Consider the following 21418-nt stretch of genomic DNA (forward strand, 5'->3'; position numbering starts at 1 on the left):
AGCTCGACATTGCTCTGCTGGCTCATCAACTGAGGACCTCCTGATGCGATCAACAGCTGTGTCTCAGTCGAGCGACGAGCTGATTGCCGCCTGGTGGTGTTCTGCCTCACTGTTGCCTGTCAAGGTCAGCCCCCCCCATCACAATTTGTCTTTGTGTCCACATTTCAGCACTGAGCTGAGTAGCAGTAATGGTTCTCACAGCCAGAATGAGAGTAATGTTATCTAAGACCTCTCTTCTGGAAATCACAATGACGACAGTTTGTAGATTTTTAAGGGTTAGACCTGTTTCAGCCTGATCTGCCCTGAAAGGCAGAGCAAGAAGCCAGCTGTCTTTGAGAGATAAGATTTCAATATTGTGTAAAATCTGGGATGAAAGTCTCACGAGGAAGATATCTTTGTGTTGCAACTCAGAGTAATCATTCATGTGTCCTCCATTTCAGACACTCGTCTCACGCTTTTGTAAAATTTTTTATCAGAGATGCAATACTTAGAAACCCTCATTTTGTTTTGTAATTCTGACTTGAAAAACTGAGTACAAAAGTTTTTTTTCTTTTTTTTTTCAAAATCTCAATCATTGAAGAGCTAAACGCACCTGCTCCTGTCGCATTTCCACATTAGGATGTAGGCGCACTTTTAATGAGCAGTTTCTCTGCCTGCTACGCTCATTAGGCATGTCAGTTAAAACATGAAGAACCACAACTTTACTGATTGTGCCATGTTATTGAGATCCACTGCAACATCTGTCCAGATGTCTTTTTTTTTTAGTGCCTTTAACATTAGCTGACTATGTGTACCTGGGAAACTAAATTGGCAGTGACCCCTCAATTATCATTCTTGAGGCAAATAAATGGATAAAAGTGTGTGTGTGTGTGTATATACATATATATATATATATATATATACATATCCAGTAATGAAATGGAGGGGATAAATTCATCATTTATACATCTCCTCACATTCCTCCCCCTCTACTCCTGCAGCTCCTCTTTATCTTGGCACTTGGTGAGCAGTAACATTTAATTAGCATCAAAAGACAGAGGCCTATGCAATATCTATGAGCAGTGACATTTGCTTCAAGACAGGGATCCCTCAGATGACCCCAGGGGTCTCGCACATCGAGGGGTCTTGGGAATATCAGACACCATTACTCACCATCTTGTAGGAATATTCAACCGAGCATCCTCAGCCCAGAGATGTTCCAGTTGCTGTGATAGGTCAAACTCCAAGTGCTCTTTTTACGAAGAAGTGTCAGAGAGATTTATTGTTGTTTGTGTTGTTGGTCATCCCTTTAGCTGTGTTTTACCAGCTGGTGCAGTGCACATTCTTTTATTTGAGTTAGAAATCTGATCGCAACTTCGATTTTATGTCCAATGCAAGTTTGTCTGGAAAACAAGCTGTTGTCTAAAATCAAACACTGTGAGGACAAAGGGACCTACGCCGGCATGTTCCCGGGGAAGTGTCTCAGCAAGCCAGCTAGCAATTTAACACTGGTGATAATGTCAGGAGGAAATCTACAAGGTGGATGCTCTCAAGCATGGCTGTTTTCTGGTATTACTTCAGTGAGCACACAAGCCATTTCATTATCATTGTTACCAGGTCTGTGCTTGTCACGTCTGATTTGCTGATATGGTCAAGTGTAAATTATTCAAACATACAAGTTTATGATTAAGTAGCAAATACAAAGCAACATAGAAAGAATACAAATACCTGTGATACTTTTAGCATGCTGGAATGTGGAATATACAGCAGCTTGGCTTTGTATCTTACTCATGAAATTTAAGCTGGCTTAACACTATGCTGATAAGAGTGTCCTCCTTTCTCTCTCAGCTCAGAAAAGCTCTGCTGTATTTATTTGTTTTCCTCACTCCCAATGTCTTACACCTGGGTATTTTGTCAGGTGCCAAGCAAATGTGCTCAGCTTTCCTAACGTTGTTTTGCTTTCAAATTGATGAAGCATGCCTAAACAACAATCCTCTTTACTGACGAACCATGTGTCTTCACTGTAGTCAGTAGTTGTGCTGATGCGTACCAGCGCAGATACAGAAGAGTGGCAGCAGGATGGATGCCACCCCCAGTGAGAAAATGAGTGGAATCATAGCACTTTCCACCCAGCTGAAACCCAAGACAGATGGATCTAGTGAACACTGCAGCACAGCCACCACCGAAACCATGGCAACAGTGAGGCTACAGGAAGCATGCCAGGCCAATCAGAGACGAGAACGCAGTGCTATCTAAGTAGGTCCCCGAGGTAGACTGAGAAAGGATGATGGCCTAGTGGATGGAGGTCGGTGCTGAAAAAAATCGGGGGAGATTCATCTTAACTATAGCAGAGGATCGAGAGGAATTGACCACCATATGTTTCGTATCCTGAGGGGATAATTTGATATAGACTGCAACAACCAGTATGTTAGATCACAGGCGAAATGGCACACCACCAAAGCCTGTTAAACAGGAGCAGACTAAAGCCTCAAGGCATGTATACAGTTGATGTGTTTTTATGGTTTATACAACAGCTATATGAAAGTGGTGCATCTCTAGATTGAGTACAGCACATTTTTACCTCTTATTGTACCTTTCGATTGCTGCCTACATAGAATTTCTCATTTCATTCACGACTGATCGAGATTAAGTGTTTGACTCAAGGATGCTTCAGCATGCATGACCTCAGGCCTTTTGGCAGTGTGAAAGTCGTGGAAGTTCCACATGCAGTAAACCACCTTGTTAACTAAGCAGCTGGCTCTTGAAAGGTGACTTTACGGAAAAAAATTCATGCTGCCAAATAATTTACTCAAGATTCTCAGTCAAGAAACTTTACAGAACCTGCTTCTGGAAATTCTCTCTGCAGTATCCCCTTCTGCTGGAAATGTACATGATTTATTGTGTAAGGCCAAGCTGAATGCCATGAAATTGCTCTAAGAACAATGAGACAATTTATTATTTTTAATTGAATGTGTGCTGTTGAAAAAGCATCACTTCTTCCATTAAATTTGAGGTCCACTTGCCTGAAACTGAAGCTGAAAGCAACCCCTGCACAACCCCATTCTTCAAGCTGTCTGCTCTATTTTCTGGCTCTCCTGCGTTGCTGACAAATGTGCAAGAAATGCTTAAATTACGAATGCTAAAAGACAAACTACAGTCTCTGCACCGCCAGATGAGCTCTGCAGCACCATCACACCTTGGATGCAAAGGCTCATGGGTTTAGCATAAGAAAGTTGAAACATGCTGTGACTCAAGTTAAGTATGGCATAGATTACCGTCTGAAAAGATTTTCACAGAAGAAATGTCTTTAAGGTCCTCACTTGGTCCCCAATTTTAATCAAGAAGAATCCAGTTTGACCTTTGTTGGCCTCTATCAAAGTTAGGTTTTGCTTTTCAAATGCACTGCTTTACAGCATGCTGATAAAACGTGTTATTATTTGAAGTGAATTTCTGCCTTTGCTCTCACTCCTTTTGAAGATCTTGTGAAATTTAATTTCAGTGCAAATTTAAATTTTACAGAAGAAGGAATTACATTTTTAGAGAGCCTGACTGGCAGGTACGTGCACAGTGTGCACTGTGTTAAGGTACACCTTTTGTTATTGATTAGAGCTTTTGTCATTAAGGTTAAATTGCATAATGGACCACCCACCACATTCCTATTTGTTGCCAGCCATGATAACACAATAGTGTCCTGCAATAGCTTCAGTGAAGAATTCACACTATAAACATTTATCTCTGAATGCGTGTTATGTGGCATCTTAATTTACAGCAGAGAGAAACACATCCATCTTTCTCTGGCTTCCACACTCACATGCACGGCATCACAGTGGCCATATCCTTCACTGAGTCGAGTCTTTGATGAGGCAGGCGACGCTTTGAAGCCTGCGCTGCCATCAGGAGCTCCTCTCGCTCCACAGACAACTAGCAGATATCACCAACTAAACCACAGATCCTCGCTAGGCCACACAGATAACTCAAATCTAATCTTCCTCATCTTGCTTCGCCTCCTCTCATCCTCAGGATTTAGACACAAACCTTGCCCACCCCCTTTCTTCCTCATTTTTCCTCTTCTTCTCTTCCACTGGGGCTCTGAATGCTTTATCTTTTACACTTCATCCTCACCCCCTCATCACATTGTGTTCCTCCAATCTCATTACCTCTCTCCTGAAATCTGCAGGGGCTTTTCTCACAGATCATCTTCACCTCTTTCTGATAAAAAGCAACAGGTATTTTCTGCATGTTTGCTGTGATTCATAAATGTCTCAGAAGAAGTTACGTGGTATGAAAATGGGAAGCATTCAAAACATTCCTTTCCTGTATGTGCATTTATGTGATGGGAACATTTGTACTGATTTTAATTAAGAAATACTTTTGTAAATATCCAAACAGTCACTTTGAAGATGATACAAGAGGCTAAAAAAATCCTGTTTCATACTGTTTCCCAATCTCAGTGAAATACCATAAAGTGCATTTTCGTCAGATTTTTCTGCACCCATAGTCTTGTCCTATCTTGCTTTAGAGTCTGTTTAAACTGATTCAAACGTTTAAAATATAGTTTTGTGTCCTTTTGCATAACCAAATGATTATTTTCCTTAATTCAATGCCAAGCATGTAGATATAGGGTCACTTGAGGGTCTGGTGAGAATTGACAACTTCCTTTGATACTCTAAGAAGGCTCATATTGGTATTTGTTAAATCAGTACATGAATGATGTGAAAACATCACCCACTCAATATCTCCATGCGATCATAGTCACAGCGAGTCTGTTTATATTCTTTTGTAAGAATCTCTGAGACATATAGCTGTGCATAAGTTTTTTTGTCTTTTAAAAGAAAGTAAGAGAGTGGCTGACAGCAAATGAGGAGAGAAAAATTACCAAAATCTCCAGACTTTTCTCCTCTTGGTTTCTCCAATAAGCTTTCTTCTTTAACCAATTTGCAGCCAAAAGTTTTTCTTCAGAAGATGAAAAACTTTGTTTGAGTGGGTTTCCTGATTACTTTAATGTTCTCAAAAGGGTAAACTATTTTTAATGATAGCGCTGTGCTCTCCAGCACCTCGAGGCACAACCTTCTTTTTAACGCAGTGCCTCTGCATTTTTATTTTGAGGTTTCTAATGAATATAACTATCTCTCTGTGAGTCTTTCTAGGGCTCAAACGTTTTACATTCAGTTGCTGATTACAAGTTGCTCACAGGTATATATATATATATATATATATATATGCGATCATAGTCACAGCGAGTCTGTTTATATTCTTTTGTAAGAATCTCTGAGACATATAGCTGTGCATAAGTTTTTTTTGTCTATATAAATTTTAAAAAGTATACGTGAAAACAATTCATCACCCCACATCTTCCAATTTCTCCACCATTTGCATGTAACTGACAGACTGTCTCTCTCTGTAAGTCTTCAACAAGATCTCTCAGATTTCTTGCAGTTTCTCGGCTGTGTTGTCAGTTGATACCCACAGAGGAAGGTATCTCTTCACTCTTCTGTGTGGCTGAGTGGGAGAATAGGGGCCTGTAGTCCTCCTACACCAGGCCTGTAGGGCCCTGTCAGGGTCCTAATGAGAAATGGATCTGACATGTCCTCCAAACACTGCTCCTCTGTACTTCCCATCAGCGCCCACCTCTTCCTGTGACTATCCACAGTGAGGATGACAGAAAGGTTGTGGCAACAGGAAAATTGCAGGTTGAATTATTGATGGGTCACAGAGTATGTCTGGTCAGTCGCTTCAGGAAGGGCTTATTGGGTATGACAAACATCAGTGTGTAAGCAGGTAGTGTTGCTGTGAAGCTTCTTTATATTATGGGTGCATCTGATGAGATCCAGTGTGCCATCATATAATTATCAAGACTATCAAATTATCAGTTGATTTTCCACTGACAAGTAGCTTAGAGATATGGCATGCCGAGTCTCCTTGTATTTTGTCAGTGACACATAAATGGGATCAAGACTTCCCTCTGAATTACTTTTTCATTTATGCAATGTGAGCATTAGCTTAAGACATAAAAATCAGCACCAGACAACCTGAGTTATACAGTGCCACTCCTTAGCTAACCTGTAATATAAAAAGATTGTATTGAAGCTGAAACAATCCAATAATGACCAGTTATGTTTGCAACAACTAACCACATCACCTGTCATACTCATTGTATTTAGGTGCAGGGTATTAACATGAAGAGCTGAGGCGAAAGGCTGTGGGAATGTATGCACAACAACTGGATCCTTGAAACACAACAAACTGTGGCTACTGTAGTCTGGATAGGGTGTAGTCAGCAAACCAAAATAATTTGTAGAGCAAGAGGAAGGGCAGGGAGACCATGGATGCTGTAATGTGAACTAATTTGAAACTGCTCCTTTCAGGCAGGGGCCCAATTGAGGAACCGCCACTTGTTTGTCCTCCAATTTGGGCTTTGGTGGGCACTTCCATTATTTTGCCGTGTTTGCTTTCTGAGAAGTCCCTATGTCTAATTTATTGGATCTGTTTTAGCATGTTCGCCTGCTGGCTCTCAGGCGATGGTGTGCTGCATAAATTATGCAGAGTACTTTTAGTTTCCGACATCAGGAGCGAGCAGCTGATGTGAGACTGTATGTTGTGAGTTTGCAGACAAGGTTGAAGACATTGTCACGTTGCCATCCTGGATGATTAAATAAACAAACATTAAAACATATTTAAGGTATAAAAATGAAACACAATTTTGCAGTTAAATCACTACAGTCTTGGATGTAATAGGTTGAGTTTTTTCAAATTAAACTGGTGATTTGCAGAGTGCCTCCAGACACATGCAGGCTTTCTGCCGTGCTGCCCATGTTAGCTGTGATTATTCATTATGAATGTTACACACCACTAGTGGTGCTCAATATAGCTACCATCTTTAGCTCAGTAGCTTCAGCTTTCTCAAAGACAACAGAGTAGAGGCACAAAGATTCAGATTCTGTGAATTATGGTGCTGTGACCTGTAGAGTCACCTGTTTCTCATGAGGTCACACCAGCAGCTTGTGAAATGAAGAACAAAATCAATGTGCAACAAAGGGTCTCCTCCTGTCAGATGTAGTTCACAGGGTAGATATATTGGGGAAGACCACTGTAGCGGAGACTTGTAATATTCCTTTCAGTCAGTGATTACTGCAGTTTGTGACCTCACAAAGAGCAAGTGAGTGTCTCATATAGCCTCAGTAGAATTAAACCTTAGATAACTCTAAGCCAGAAGCAGTACTTGAATAAAACTTTCATGTGTTCTTGAGTGTGAGCACAATTTTTTAACATCAACTGTAGAAAAGATACATAGTTTATAACGGTTCATATGGGTGTTTGGAGGTGGAGCCAATCTAATAACTGTATCTATACAGTTTACAGGATTGCTTTCTCTTTATGGTGAATGTGTATTCTGTATTCAAAATTTTTCTCTCACATGAGAGCCAGTTATTCATCATACATATGTCCTTAATGGTGAGTAACAGCAATGCAACTTTGGTGACCTCAGATTCAACATGACAAAGGCTTACAACTTCACATAAGATAGAGCTTTGAGGTGGAAAATCCTCGACATCAGGACACCTTTTCAGTCTACTCTTTAAACTCTTGGCTTAACTTGCATAAGGCACCTGTTTGGGTCTCTTGTGAAACCTTTGGCAACACTGACATGTCAACATGTTGTAGAGTTTAGCTATTTAGTCGTCTAGAAGAGTTGCTCTCCAACATGGAGGCCCAGAGCAGGTATGAAACCAAAGCAGGGAGAGTGTGGATGACCAAGAGAAAACATGATGTAAGAGTTCATGAGTTTGAACTCCAGAAATGATCTGGAGAATATGGAGACAATTCAGTCCAGACTTGCTTGCAGTTGCTGTTCACACATGAGCTTACCAAGGGTGCAATATTCTTCTCACGGCTGTAAATATTACACAGCGGTGTCTCAGTAAAGCTCATAGGAGGCAGGATATGATTTTATAAAAGTAAGCTTTGGAAACTGCTTGTTTACATTACGTCAGAAATGTTGGCTGATGTTTCTGTGTTGATATTAATACCACATCTGTTTTAATGTATTCACAATATCAAAGAGTTAGTGGAAAGTAGGTCAGTAGAAACGGCTATCAGCACTGACATTCGCTCGAAATTAAAGCTCTCGATTAACTGCCACAGTCAAATACTGTCTGGCTAAATCATTTTCTGGAGATTTTACACAGGAGCTGACTGCAAAATCTTTGCCAGAAGTCAGAAAACAAAGTTGCGTTCTTGCGTGCTGCTCTTCTGGAACATCTTTGCAAAAATCTCACGGGGTGCAGCGCGTTTGTGAAAGCTGCTTGTGTTAAATTATTAAGATTTATGGAGGTAAGATGAACAAAAGTTGGCAGTAGCTTCAAAATATCCATTCAGATTTGTTTCTTTTTTTCCACTAAAATGTTGTTAGTCATTGATCAACTTTAAAGAAAAAAAATGGATTCAGATTTTGTACTTGATCTCACTGCTTCTTGCAACAAGCTAGTAAAAGTAAAGTAAAAATTGCTGAATTAGATTTAAATGTAATAACATTCAAGTGAAGCTGTGATTAATCGATATAAAGTGCACTTATCTCTTTTGATAATTTAATGTTAAGATCAGATTTATTGTCATGCATACACACACAAAATTTGTCCTCTGCTTTTAACCCACCCAGGTTGGCACCTGTTGACATGCACAGGGTCACACAATCATAGACAGATCCATACACTGGAGCGGTGGGCAGCCATTCACAGCGCCCGGGAAGCATGGAGGTACGGTGCCTTGCTCAAGGGCACCTCGGCTGTGACAAGGAAGTGAACTGACACCCCTCCAGCTGTCAGTTTAATGTTTAAACATCTGATTTTGCTATATATTGTCAGCAACTGAATAGCCCCCAACCTTTAAAATCAGGTGTGTAAAAGCCCTTGTTTGATTTGAGTGTTCATGGCTGATGGAGGCAGTGCAACATAGGAGATTTCATGGAGGAGGACCTGCACTATCTATAGATGTACTGTAAACGTCCCTCTTTACAAAAACCAAATGGAGCATGGAAACCCCCCACAAAGTGGAGACATTATTTTCACAGGCATTATGTTCCCTTCTTTTCCCTGGCTCATTCACAGGTGAACAGTGTTGTCTGTGGCACAGGCTTTAAAAAGGATCTATTAATGGCATGCTGGTAGTGAAGGATCAGCTTTAAGTGTAGTTAAGTTGCCTCCCTTTGCCGCATCATAGATTTAATGTTGACGTAGTTCGCCTCTGACCTTCAAACCCAAGAGAAAAGATGAGCAAATGACTTTGTATGTACAATCTTTTTACATTTGTGTGTTTTTAATCCCCCATAATAAGAATTACTCATGTGGGTTAAAGAAAATCAGCTTAGTAAACAGTAGATTTTCAAAACATCCCCCACTGCGTATTTAGATTTGGTTGTTACTTGTGGAGCACAGAAAGCTTGTATGAAAACATCATGCACGCTCTCTGCACATGCTTTGGTGTCACAACTAGAGGACAGAATCAAGGAGACCACAAGCCGTTCTCTGAAGCTCAGATGAAATATGTCTTCAAACAAGAGAGAAAGGTTTTCCATGACACTGCTGCCTACCAGCCATTTCTCACCTTCAACAGATCATGCTTTCAGCCCGCTTCATCTCCTCCATCTCTGTAATGTGAGTAAGGGGAGGTGATGGCAGCTATAAAAGAGATGGGGATGGGGCTTTATTCTCTCATTAAAAGCCCCATTTTTCTACACAGATGTGATTGAGGGATTCAAGGAGCCAATGAAGTTCTTGGCTGGCTGCTAAAACACATGAGCTACCAGTCGCATAGTTTGTCATTTTATTGCCACATTATATTTTCACGATGCCCATCACCTGTCTAGTCAGACTGGAGAACATGTCCTGAATGTGAAGAAAGGAAATACAGGTGAGACAGCCTGCCAGGCCGAGTTAGTTGTCAAGCCACAAAATATTAAGTGGAGCCAAAAACCTTTAGACACTTTGGTGTGAGTAATCGTTAAGGATAAGAATGGTTATTTTCTGTTTCTTTTAATGTCAACAGATAAAAAAGACAGGTGCTGGTTGTGTAGCAACATCCACACTTCTACTTGGAGCCATAAAGCTGAGTGTTTTCCATAAACGATTTAAAAACATTTCAGAGACACTGATGGGTGATTTGTTCATATATTAACAGGAGAACACACGGCCTGTTTGAGTGTGCCGTGACAGATTTGATTGTTTAAAGGGACATTTTGGATGATCAGTTATCACAAATGCAAGTTATCATTCAAAACTAGTTTCATTAGTGTTTGACTGAATGAACGTAAGAACTGCTTTGTATTTTTACACCCAAATATGCAGCATTTTGCCACACTCTGGCTCTACAGTGGGGCTTTTATGAATTTCCAATTGACAATAGTTTGTGGGTAGGTGGAGGGTAATCATTAAGATGGATTTTGCAGTTTGTGCCACTAGATGTCCCTACATCCCACACGCTGAATGTATTTTCTAGAAACACTGACAAAGTTTAGAGCTATTCAAGAATCAAGATCTTTATTGTAATTCAACAGCATGTCTCATATGACAGAACAAAATTATGATGCAGAGGATCAATAGGGAGGCGTAAATAGTTAAAGAGCAAACGCAAGAAGGGCAACCAATTTTTTAGAAGTAGGAAAAGTACTAATATTCAGAGTCTGCTGGATATAATCAAACCAAGATATGCTATATCAGGAAAACTGAGACAGTTAATCCTGAATTACATTAAATAATTTGCCCTGTTGTATAAAGATTTATGTTCTAGCAGAAAAAAGGCTGCTGAGAGCCACTGATGGGACTGAAACTGGAAAATTCAAAGATGTTTGCTCGCTTTTTGGTCTCTTCATGAGTTTGTTTACATCAAGGAAAATAAAGAATACCAGCAGGGATAAACTAATCAAAATACACAAACAATGCTGTGTTTGACAACAAAACTATACACTCACAGACATGGAAGAGTGCATCGGCCTATTTCCATGTCTTTTGTTCCCTCAGGCAAAGGCTGAGAGGTATAACTGGTAAATAGAAGAGGCAGACCAAGAAAAATTTCTCTCCTCTGGGCTTTGATGATGTTTGCAGAGGGAGAGATGACATGCACGCCTGGTGAGTGTCTTTGGCAGTTAAGAGCTGAAAGAAAAGCCATTTGTGTCAAGATTCCCATCCACTAACCTGCAGAGAATTTCACCTAAAAGAGAAAAAAACTGATCACTCGACTGTCACATTCAATCAATGTCGCTCTTTACAGAGGTCCTCCATTCCTCCATCAGACAGGCAGAGAATGTTGAAAACAAGAATTGTGAATAAAACCAATATAGTGATTTATTTATATTCTAACTTACTCAATGGACAAGTGCGAGGTGCACACATTCAAAGTCCATTTACAGTAACAGAGGGAAGAAACCAACTGTGTGTCAGGGTGGATTGATTTATGAACGCAGCCTTTAATTTAGCTTGTGTGCTGCAACAAGTAAGTTGCAGAGCAGATGCCAGCCAAAGGGGTTTTACTGTAATTAATCAAGAAATTCATAAACAAGATAACAAGAATAAATGAATGCAATATAATCTACAGCTGCTGCTTCATGTCTGTCTGTTAGTTAATGTAGTAGAGACAGTTAATTTAAATGTGAATGATGACATGAACGAAACTATACTGCAGTATTGAAGTTTTATAAAATTATCCATGTACTCCAAACAAGGGTGTGTGTGTGTGTGTGTGTGTGTGTGTGTGTGGGCGCCTGCCTGCCTGTGGGGATGTGGTTTGCTGGAACAGCGATGGTGGTACAAAGGGCCGATGAGGAGAGATGAGACCAGGCGGTGGGTCATTAGTGTTCACTTTGATAAAATAGAGAACCAGGGAATTCCAAAAGGAGTGCACAACGACACACACCAAGTACAGCCTTGATGATTGTGGGTGTGTGGCTGTTCTGTTATTCTGTATGAGCTCAAAACAGACCAACAAAGATCCAGAACAATGCCTGAGATTCTGAGAGCAAAGCTACAAGTTTCATACATCACATCGTTAAGACCTTTTCAGTTGTGTCACAAGGACTTTGCATAAATAAATCCAGTCTATAGCGGCTAATTTTCATCAATAATTGATGTGCAATAATTGATCATTTTTGTCTGTAGTTTGGTCTAATGGTGGTTACGATTTCTCAGTAATGTCAAACACTTTTTCTCTGTAAAAAGAATTCTAAAATATTTTATAAAGGAATGAAAAAACTAGTCCAAAAATCTCGATAGTGTTTTTGTTATATTTGGTGCTGGGCAAACATTTAAGTTATTTTTAAAGTGTCTTAAGAGTTAATGCTGATAACCTGAAGCTGTTTAAAGTATTAGAAGGTAGTGACAGGTCTTCTCCAACGTGGAGCTTTGTGAAAGGAGCACTGTCTGTTCTGCAGCAAACAACTCTTCTGGCATTGGTGCGAGTATCTTTTTAAAAACGCTGCAAGGAAAACTGGCACGATTTGAAAAATGACATCTGCTGTTTGCTCACTCATTCATTGATGTATGAATGAGTTTATGTACTTTTTGACCATTTTGAAAACCCTACTCTTGGCTGTTAAAGTCTGTTTGCATAGCTGTAAAGAATGGTTTGGGAACATGCATGGGTGTTTCATGCAAAAGCTTACAGGAAGGTTTTCAAAGCACATAAAAGGATGCCGTGCTTTGCACAAGAATGATTATGCATAATGACCATACATATTGTGGGTGTTGCTGCCACAAACATGAATACTTTATGCATTTTAAAGTATAAACTGAAAAGGGGCGCTTCAAAGACTAATTTACCCGAAAGGCCTCATAAATATGAATGTCTCTCAGGGGTTTTGAAATTATGAGGAAACCATGACATTATTGCTTGAGGATGGGTAGACGTGAGAACACAAGTCCATGTGTTTTATGAAAATTATCTAAAAGTAGAAAAGGAACCAGCTGATTGAGAGTCAGAAGCAGGAAACTCTAACAGTGATAAGACATGATATGAATAATTCCAGATTTATTTTTGATTTACAGAGGATATTCTCGTCCTTGAGATCAAAGCATGCCAGTAATAGTTGTCTGCACATCTGTACGAACTGCACACTGGATCGTCGTAATTGTATTGGTTGATTCTATTTTTAAGCTAAAACAAAGGGGCGGGGATTAAAGCTAACAGAATCATTTATCAACTCTCCTGCAACATTATACGCTCTCTTCACACCTCCTAAAGACTTATGGAACAAAGAATAATACTAGAGTAAAATCCATTAGCTCTGATCGTGTTGCAGTATTAGATATTCACTGAAACTCAAAACATCCCATCAACATCCCTGCAGACTACACACTGCAAAGACCGTTTGTACTATAATAACAATCTTCAAAGTAAAGACCCGTGGTTTCCACCTATCTGGCTGCAATTTATTTCTTCAATCTTCTGCTGAGTCACTGCTCTCCAACACTGCCACATTCACACGGTGTTCCTTTCAGAGACTCTGCTTCATCTTTGACTAGACTCTGTTTGCCCTGCATACACCACACCTGCCTCTTCTCACTCACTATCTCTTCCTCTGTCAGCTCTCTGAGGTTCTGTCTTTTATATGAATCTTCACTTTTCCTCTCACCTCTGCTCTGTCTCCTTTTTGTCTCCTCAGATGTCTCACTCTTTTTCATGATTTCATTATTTCCATCTCCTTCTTTTCAAACCCCTTTTGTGACTGATAATTCATAAGATGACACATTGACTGCCGGTGATATGGAAGAAGACTATTGTAGATTACATTAATTAGATTGTTTTTACCCCAGCTTGAGTTCTGTTGTAGCAGACTGTATGTTTCACATAATGAGCTTTAAAGAGAAAAGTGGGGGGAAATGTGCTCAGGGTTTTGATTCCCAGTATGTCACACTTACTTTTTAAGCTAGGTTGAGATGTGAAGCGCGTTTGTAATTATTTATGAACGGCACAAAAACAGAAGGAGCGATAAAACATTCACACACATATTGTAAATGTATTGTGTATTCACCAAAAGGATTTCCTCTGTTTTCTTTTCAGCTCTTCAAGAATAAAGCCATGGAGCTGGGAGAAAAGCTACTGCCTGCCTTTAATACGCCAACAGGAATCCCCCGAGGAGTCATCAACCTGGGGAGGTGAATCTCAGCACCACTCTTACATCTATACTGAGTTAAATTAGCTGACATTAATCAGTGCATGAAAATGTCTAAATCTCAGCAGCAGCAGTTTAAAGAAAGACTACTTAAAGACTTGTTGAGTATGTTTAATGCTGACTTAGAGTAAATATATATAGGGTAAATATCCTAATATAGATGCATGGGAGTATACAGATATTTGTTTATTGTTTCAAAGCAAAAATGTGCTGCCGATGAAATGAGGCACAAAATGCTAAACAAGCTGCATTTATCGCTTTTCACCACTTAAAGTGCTAAAGTAATGCTTTTTTCCTGTATCACACACATTTACATGCCGACTAATGTACCTGAAGCAGCTGGGGATTGAACTACTGCCCTTCCAGTTGAGAGACCGACATGACAGAATAAACTCAAAACAGACAGATGTGGCCAAGACATGGGGAACATCTATACCCACAATAGTATTTCAAAAACGCGAAAGAAAAAGAACAATGACATAACCACCAAGGAAAAATATGCTCAAGCTTTGCAAAGAGATAAGACTTTTACTAAAATAAAACACCTAGCCAGCAGTGACTCTGTGTATTATCACTCACGTGTTGAGAGCCGCAAACTGTCAATCACTTGGACGTCCAGACCGATCCTTTCTGTGTTGGAAATGATTAGGCTTCTTATGAAAAAATTAATTAAATGTGTTCGTCATGTGTGTAAATTCGTGCAAAAACCAAAAAAAAAAAACTACCTACCTGAACATAAACAGACAAAAGTCCAAATTTCACATGCTTTTAAAAGGGCAGAAAACTCCAAATATATCCAGATTATTGCCATGGCAACTAAACATAATCTCCACATGAATATCAAAAAGTATTAAAATTCTCAACAAGCAGCTCGAAGGTTCTGTTCACTGACAACGGATCAGTAGCAGGCTGAGCTTTATTAACACATGACATTTGGATAAGAATAAATCTTGTCCATAAATGCTTTGTAAGATCACATGAATAATATTTGCATATCTTTAAATGAGTTTTGTTGATTTTTAATCTGTTCCAAGCCATTGCCTTTCTAATCTGACAGTCATGTTAATGCCACGGTCATGCAGCACTACTTCAAGTTATTGTCCTTTTAACTGCTATTTGACGACGGATCTTTGCCTCTCTAAGTGTTTAGATTTGGATTTGAACCTTTTTAAGGGGACATGAAAATAAAAATGTGCATCTTGTGTTCTGATGTCACACTAACAGTGAGACTGAAGTCACAGCCAAGCAAAAAATTTAAATAAATAAGGGAAAAAAATCTGACAAACTGATAAATGCAGATAATAACTCTGTCAGTGACTGTGACAGGCAAATTATCATCGGCAGACTCATTGCTGCAGTAACTCATTCCTGTTTTGCCTTGCCAGCACACCGTACAGTGTATGAACCGCACGGCATGAGGAGCACATTATGAGGCTTCCGCTGAGATTTGATCTGAAATTTCTGATTATATTTGACCGGATTTTCTCTTTCAAACTGCTTTCTAAATCCCACAGTAGTTAGTCTTCCTCATCTCCTAATCTCATCTTCTTACGAGATACTTTCTGGCACCTCTGTCAACCACCTGCTACCAATTACACCACCAGCCAATCTGGGCAGCTGCTGGCAGATTTAATTACCTTATTCTACAGTTGATTCTTGCCACATCGCCAACATGTGCCGATAGGACAGATGGGCAGGGGAAACCATGCTGCCACACGAAAACAAACCTGGGCACACACGCGTCGCATCAGTTTGGAATTAAACATACAGGATGTGTAACAAAATTATCATGCAGTCAACACGGTGCACGAAGAGGACTTCGGTTTTCTTATCACCTGAAACAGTGGTGGGCGATGCTTTAAGTTTCCTCAGATGTAATTAGTGCTGCACTGTGCTGACGTGAACTGAGGCCTGAATGTGTTTGGTCAGGTCATGTTATTTAAGTTATTAGGAAAAAATTTTTTTTCACAAAAAGTCCAGGTTTTCTCTAGTTCCTTCAATATGATTGTGAAAGCCTTTCTTTTCTTGGCTTGGTGAAGATGGAACTTAATTTGGGAATCACTGACAGCTTTAAGAATCTGTGAAACAAAAGACTTTGAGCCATTTCGAAATCCAGACAAGAGTCCCATCAGTCTTTAAATTTCAAGTCCAGTAAATATCCAGAGGAGAGTGGTCTGATCTTCCGTGTTGCCTCGCGTTCTCATCAATGCAATGCAATCTAAACCACCCGATTCCCCCAGTCTGGAGCTAAATTGCAAGTTACTCACAATAATCTTGGCAACTGTGATCAGCCTAATGATAACAACAACAAAAATAATATGCACTTTTTCAAAAATTTAGTGATAGAGATCCATCAACTTTAACCCTGAGAGATTTAATCGGGGCAAATCAGGAACATTCCCAGCTTTTTTTTCTTTTCTTTATAAATCCAACATTAAATTGTTATCCAGGGGAGAATGAAGCAATATTTGTGTGAACTTTTCCTTTTGCTTTCCCCCGATTATTTTGCACAAAATATTGGAATATTTAGCTAAAGCCTTTAACTAACACATTATTCTGCCATAACAATGTTCAAATAGAAGTGCCCACTAACAGAATAGTTTGTCCATCCATAAAGCTGAGCAGCATTGTTACATATAGGTAGATTTTTCAAGGACTCACTGATTTTTGGCAATTTGCCTTTTTGTCAAACATGAAACATTAAACGCACACAATTTAATTTTTTAATTAAACTTTGGTTTACATTTACCTCTCAGAATAAAACTGAATTAAATCATAGTAAAGTACCATTTGATATATACAATAAATACATAAAAAATAATTGAATTGCAGATAGTAGCACTTTTAAACTAAATTGTATAAGCCAGAAGAATTTTGTTTCCAATCATTAAAGTTTGAAATTATATTAGTTCTCCTGATAAAATGCATAAGAAGCCAATTTCCTCAACACATTTTTGCATAACATGTGATATTGATTTTCTAACACCAGATTATACTCCTGGCAGCTGTGGAGAAGCATCCAATTATTAAAGGAGGTGAAAAGACTAATGGATGTGTGCCAGTGATGCAGGGAACTCCTCCCAACCCCAACTCTTCTGCAAACACACAAACACACCACCTGCTGCTCTGCACCTCTCCGCAGATCCTCAGATTGATTCTTCTTTAAAAGAGAAATCAGATATGACTCGAGCTACCGCTACTAATGATGCGGCCCCCTAAACTTTAATGGGTGCATTCATCAGAGTGCAAACAACAACCTCTCCCCCTTTTCAGTTTCACATCTGCTCCCCCTCTTAACAATTCAGCCAAATTCATTATCCTATAATCTGATATCCTACAATAACACTAGGAGGGTATCTAAAGTCATTCTAGTGATCCTCTCAGCTTATCTAACCATATGAGAGTGCAAAGATTCACTGACAATTAGATTCCTGCAATTTTCTAAAGCCGTTATAAATGCACACAACTTGGCAGCACTGCTGATGTTCATAAAACTTTACACAAACATAACAAGCTAACAGTTATTTTCTTGATTCGTTCACCGATTGTTTTTTCTGTTTTGTAAATAAGAAAGAAAGAAAAACGTGCATAATGGTTACCAACGGCCCAAAGTAATTGGTATGGCAATACCTGCATTCAGAATGAATTACACAGTTACACAGTTCAGTTTAAGATCGATATAATCTTTTTAAAAAAAAAATAAGTTTCAGATAATTACTAATAGGGCGTGTGAATTTCAAGTAAAAACAGTCTTTCATGGTCTGATGGTTCTCTGAAATATTCTGTCGGGTCTTTGAAATGAATGCACTGTACAGAAGATGCTTGATGAATTTCATCAAGAAAGGAAATGAAAAGTGTCGTGATGAATTAAGCCGAGGTCCATCTGGAAAAATGAAGTCTCTTTCACATATGCCTCTTCAAGTCGGGACTGATGCACCATTGTTGTTGAGCATTGTGGAATGGGCCCGCATTGTAGGTGCGCTTACACACATCAGGCTGGCATCACAGAACTCGCCACTCAAACCAACAGTGCTGTGGTCACTCGGCTGCTTCTGCAACACTGGACTAATGTGTGTCAGAACAGAGAGGCGTGGCAGCAGCTGGTTAATCGGGACTCCTTTTCCTTTGGCCTATAAGGCACAACAGATATGTGAGTCGGCTGCAGATGCAGTAGGATCACCTGAGCTGAAACTGCCAGTAAAATCTACTGACTATTGCTCCATTTTGCACATGACACAGACAACATGGAAAAAATGTTCCCATACTACTGGGTGAATTTATATGTACTGTAGTTACTAACTCAAAAATATTGGTTGTGGCAAATCTTTTACTTAAAAGCAAAACCAGACACTGTTTATCATACTGAGCTACAAACACTAGTTAGTACAGAGACTAAAATCTTTCTCAACTAACTAGTTCATTTATCATCTGTGTGTTCACTCAGGGTCCCTTTTCATCCAGCTTTAAAAGAAATCCACATGTTGTACAGTGTACTGGTATAATTCTAAGTTTTTCAATTTAGCTTATATAACCTTCTGGCTGCTCTGGCTGTCCCTCTTCTGACTTTCCACTAAGCATTGCAGACAATGTCTACCTGATGACACACACCGACACAGATAATTAGCAAAACCAGTAAAGGAAAACGAGCAGTACTTGCACTAAAAAATAATCCTCCCAAAAATGTCTCAAATACAACTCTGTTGATGCTGATGGCAAGTTTTTGTCTGTATTCATCTCTGTGAAATTCATGATATTTATGGTCAACCTCTTTGAATGTTGCAGTGGCACCAGTTGGAGCTGGGGTTGGGCTTCAGCCGGGAGCAGCATCCTGGCTGAGTTTGGGACCCTTCATCTTGAATTTGTGCATCTTACTGAGCTGTCCAACAATCCCATCTACACAGAGAAGGTTCAATATACAAATCACATTGCAATTTTTATTTAATTCTTTTGCTAATATTACAGCTGTTGGAACAAATATTTGTCATTTTACAAAAGGTTTGAGAAAATGCTGGTTTGTCTTTGTTGTCACATCTGATTTCTTGTTTTCTTAACATATCTTCACTCGGTGATAAAGTACAAGTTTGTTGGGTGAAACCAAGGTAGTACTTAGCCAGCCAATTGACATGTCTTTGCAGGTGATGAACATCAGGAAACTGCTTAACAAGATTGAAAAACCTCACGGCCTGTACCCCAACTTCCTCAGTCCAGTCAGCGGCAACTGGGTCCAACGTAAGTAATGCAATTAATGTATATGAGGTATCTCTTTTTTTCCATGAAATTATTTGTTCAGATAAGGCTGTCTCTTAGACAGTTTGATTTGTAAGAAAGCCAGTGGCTGAAAGAAAAAAAAAAAGAAGAGCATTGTGAAGGTCAAGATTATTTTTATTTCCTACTTATGACAATATGTGTTTTCATAGTCTAGGTGGGGCTAAAATAATTTGAGTGCAGTGAACACACTTTCTCCCCTCTTTTCGTCACTCTTTTCTTTGCATTTCACACACCTGACAGACTTTGAGACACCTCGCATGCCAAAACTCCTTCAGCTCCTCATCTGTCTCATCCACTTGCCCGTCATACTTCCTTTCATTTTTAATATTCGGCTCATACTGTTGCAGTGGCTATATGACTCCCATTGCTCTGGGTTATTGAAATGATAATGAATTCAATTACTTCAAGAAATTGGATCTTTCCAATTTACCTGAAAGGCAGTGGGAGGGAAAAAAAACAGGTGATAAAACTATGCTGAGAGTGAAAAGGTGCTAATCTGGGAGATTTCAGTGGCTAATTGTCTATAAAACTGCATATAATAATCAGCACAAAGAACATTATGCTTTGGCTTCTCTCATTTGTCACATTGAGGACAAATATGGCAGTGCTGTGAAAACCTTGTGAGGAAGGCAGGAAAGGTGCTGTGCTTGCACCGAGTATGAATGGTGATGAAGATGAAGGCTCATGTACCGTACGCCTCCTCAGTGATATCGTATTCATCTTTATGTAGACTGAAAAAAGTCTTATAAATACACTTTTAAGACTGATAGCATACTGAATAAAACTAAATACACTTTGCTTAATTAGACCCTTATTAGGAGCTTGAAAGATACGGCCACAAATGTAAGATTTATAACCTCCAGCAGCCTGGAATCAAATATGTCATAACACTATTACAAAATAAAAATGTATTTTTTGAGAAATATGTATCTACCCCATTTTAAAGACCTGTGTGTGACCCTGTAACTCAGTTTGCTTCCAATTTCTCTTTTTAGATCATGTTTCCATTGGTGGCCTTGGGGATAGTTTCTACGAGTATCTGATCAAATCTTATCTGATGTCAGACAAGACAGATGAGAATGCGAAGATGATGTACTACAGCGCGCTAGAGGTATGGAAGTCTTAACACGCAAAAAGATGTGCTTGCACAGGCATAGCTCAGTTCCATAAATTAATAATCATTACAGTAATTTGCATAGGTTTTTCCATCAACAAAGTGCTTTACGTTCAGGCAAAATGCAAGAGGATGACAAACATTTTGTTTTGATTGAAGGAAACAAATACTGAGATAACTCACCTCTGCATGTTTTTTTTTATGTTGTAACATTATACAGGAGTCCTTCCAAAATCTGCAAGAGATACATATGCATAATTAAATTAATCAGTACCTCTATTTTTGTCAGAAGAAAGTACACTGACTGTGGGTACAGTTACTGTAAATGTAAGTTTCACCAGTGTTTAGAAAGTCTTCCTCTCTCCCTTGACTTGGCATATAAAGACCAATTAATCCCAAGTGAGATATAGTGTGAGATTAAGATATATGCTGCATGTTTAAACAGAGATCCAACGTTAGGAAACAGCACAACTCATGATTATTGGCACTGAAACAGAAGTAGACAATTAAAATACAATGTCGAACAAGAAAATATTTTCAGATTATGCAATGCCATGTTTACCACTAACAACTGATAATGACAGGAAAAATCCTCTCATTAAAAGTCTGAACTGCCAGAATTTTTTTTTGTGAGAAGATGGTATTTATAAAATGTTTTGTTTACTGTTTTTTCCACATTAAATCTTCATCATCCCATACTACACGAATGAACAACATACAGCTGAGAGAAGTGGTAAATAGGAAGAGCACACAAGGTTATACGGGATGAAATTAACAGAAAAAGTGTTTTAATTACTGAAACACATAGCTGCTGCTGTTTTAACTTTTAAGTGTTAAGCATGTTAAGAATTTTTTCACAAACTGTCCATTTCAAGGTTCTTTCAACAAACTGACTTGCA

At 39.1% G+C, this 21418-nt stretch overlaps 1 protein-coding gene across 2 annotated transcripts in view; it reads left to right on the top strand.

The window, feature by feature from the left end:
- The window catches only part of LOC140316109 (mannosyl-oligosaccharide 1,2-alpha-mannosidase IA), a 189288-nt gene that overhangs the window by 154267 nt on the left and 13603 nt on the right, over positions 1–21418 (top strand). Inside the window, exons 5-8 of one of the 2 annotated variants that reach the window (XM_072393817.1) lie at positions 14026–14120; positions 18920–19043; positions 19273–19366; positions 20401–20516. In XM_072393817.1, the coding sequence (XP_072249918.1) occupies positions 14026–14120; positions 18920–19043; positions 19273–19366; positions 20401–20516 (429 nt within the window). Of the gene's footprint in view, positions 1–14025; positions 14121–18915; positions 19044–19272; positions 19367–20400; positions 20517–21418 lie in introns of both variants that reach the window. The other variant, XM_072393816.1, reaches the window with a different exon arrangement.

Source organism: Leuresthes tenuis, unplaced genomic scaffold (assembly GCF_036924035.1).
Source record: "Leuresthes tenuis unplaced genomic scaffold, fLeuTen1.0.hap1 SCAF_10, whole genome shotgun sequence".
In the NCBI taxonomy this organism is placed as follows: Eukaryota; Metazoa; Chordata; class Actinopteri; order Atheriniformes; family Atherinopsidae; genus Leuresthes; species Leuresthes tenuis.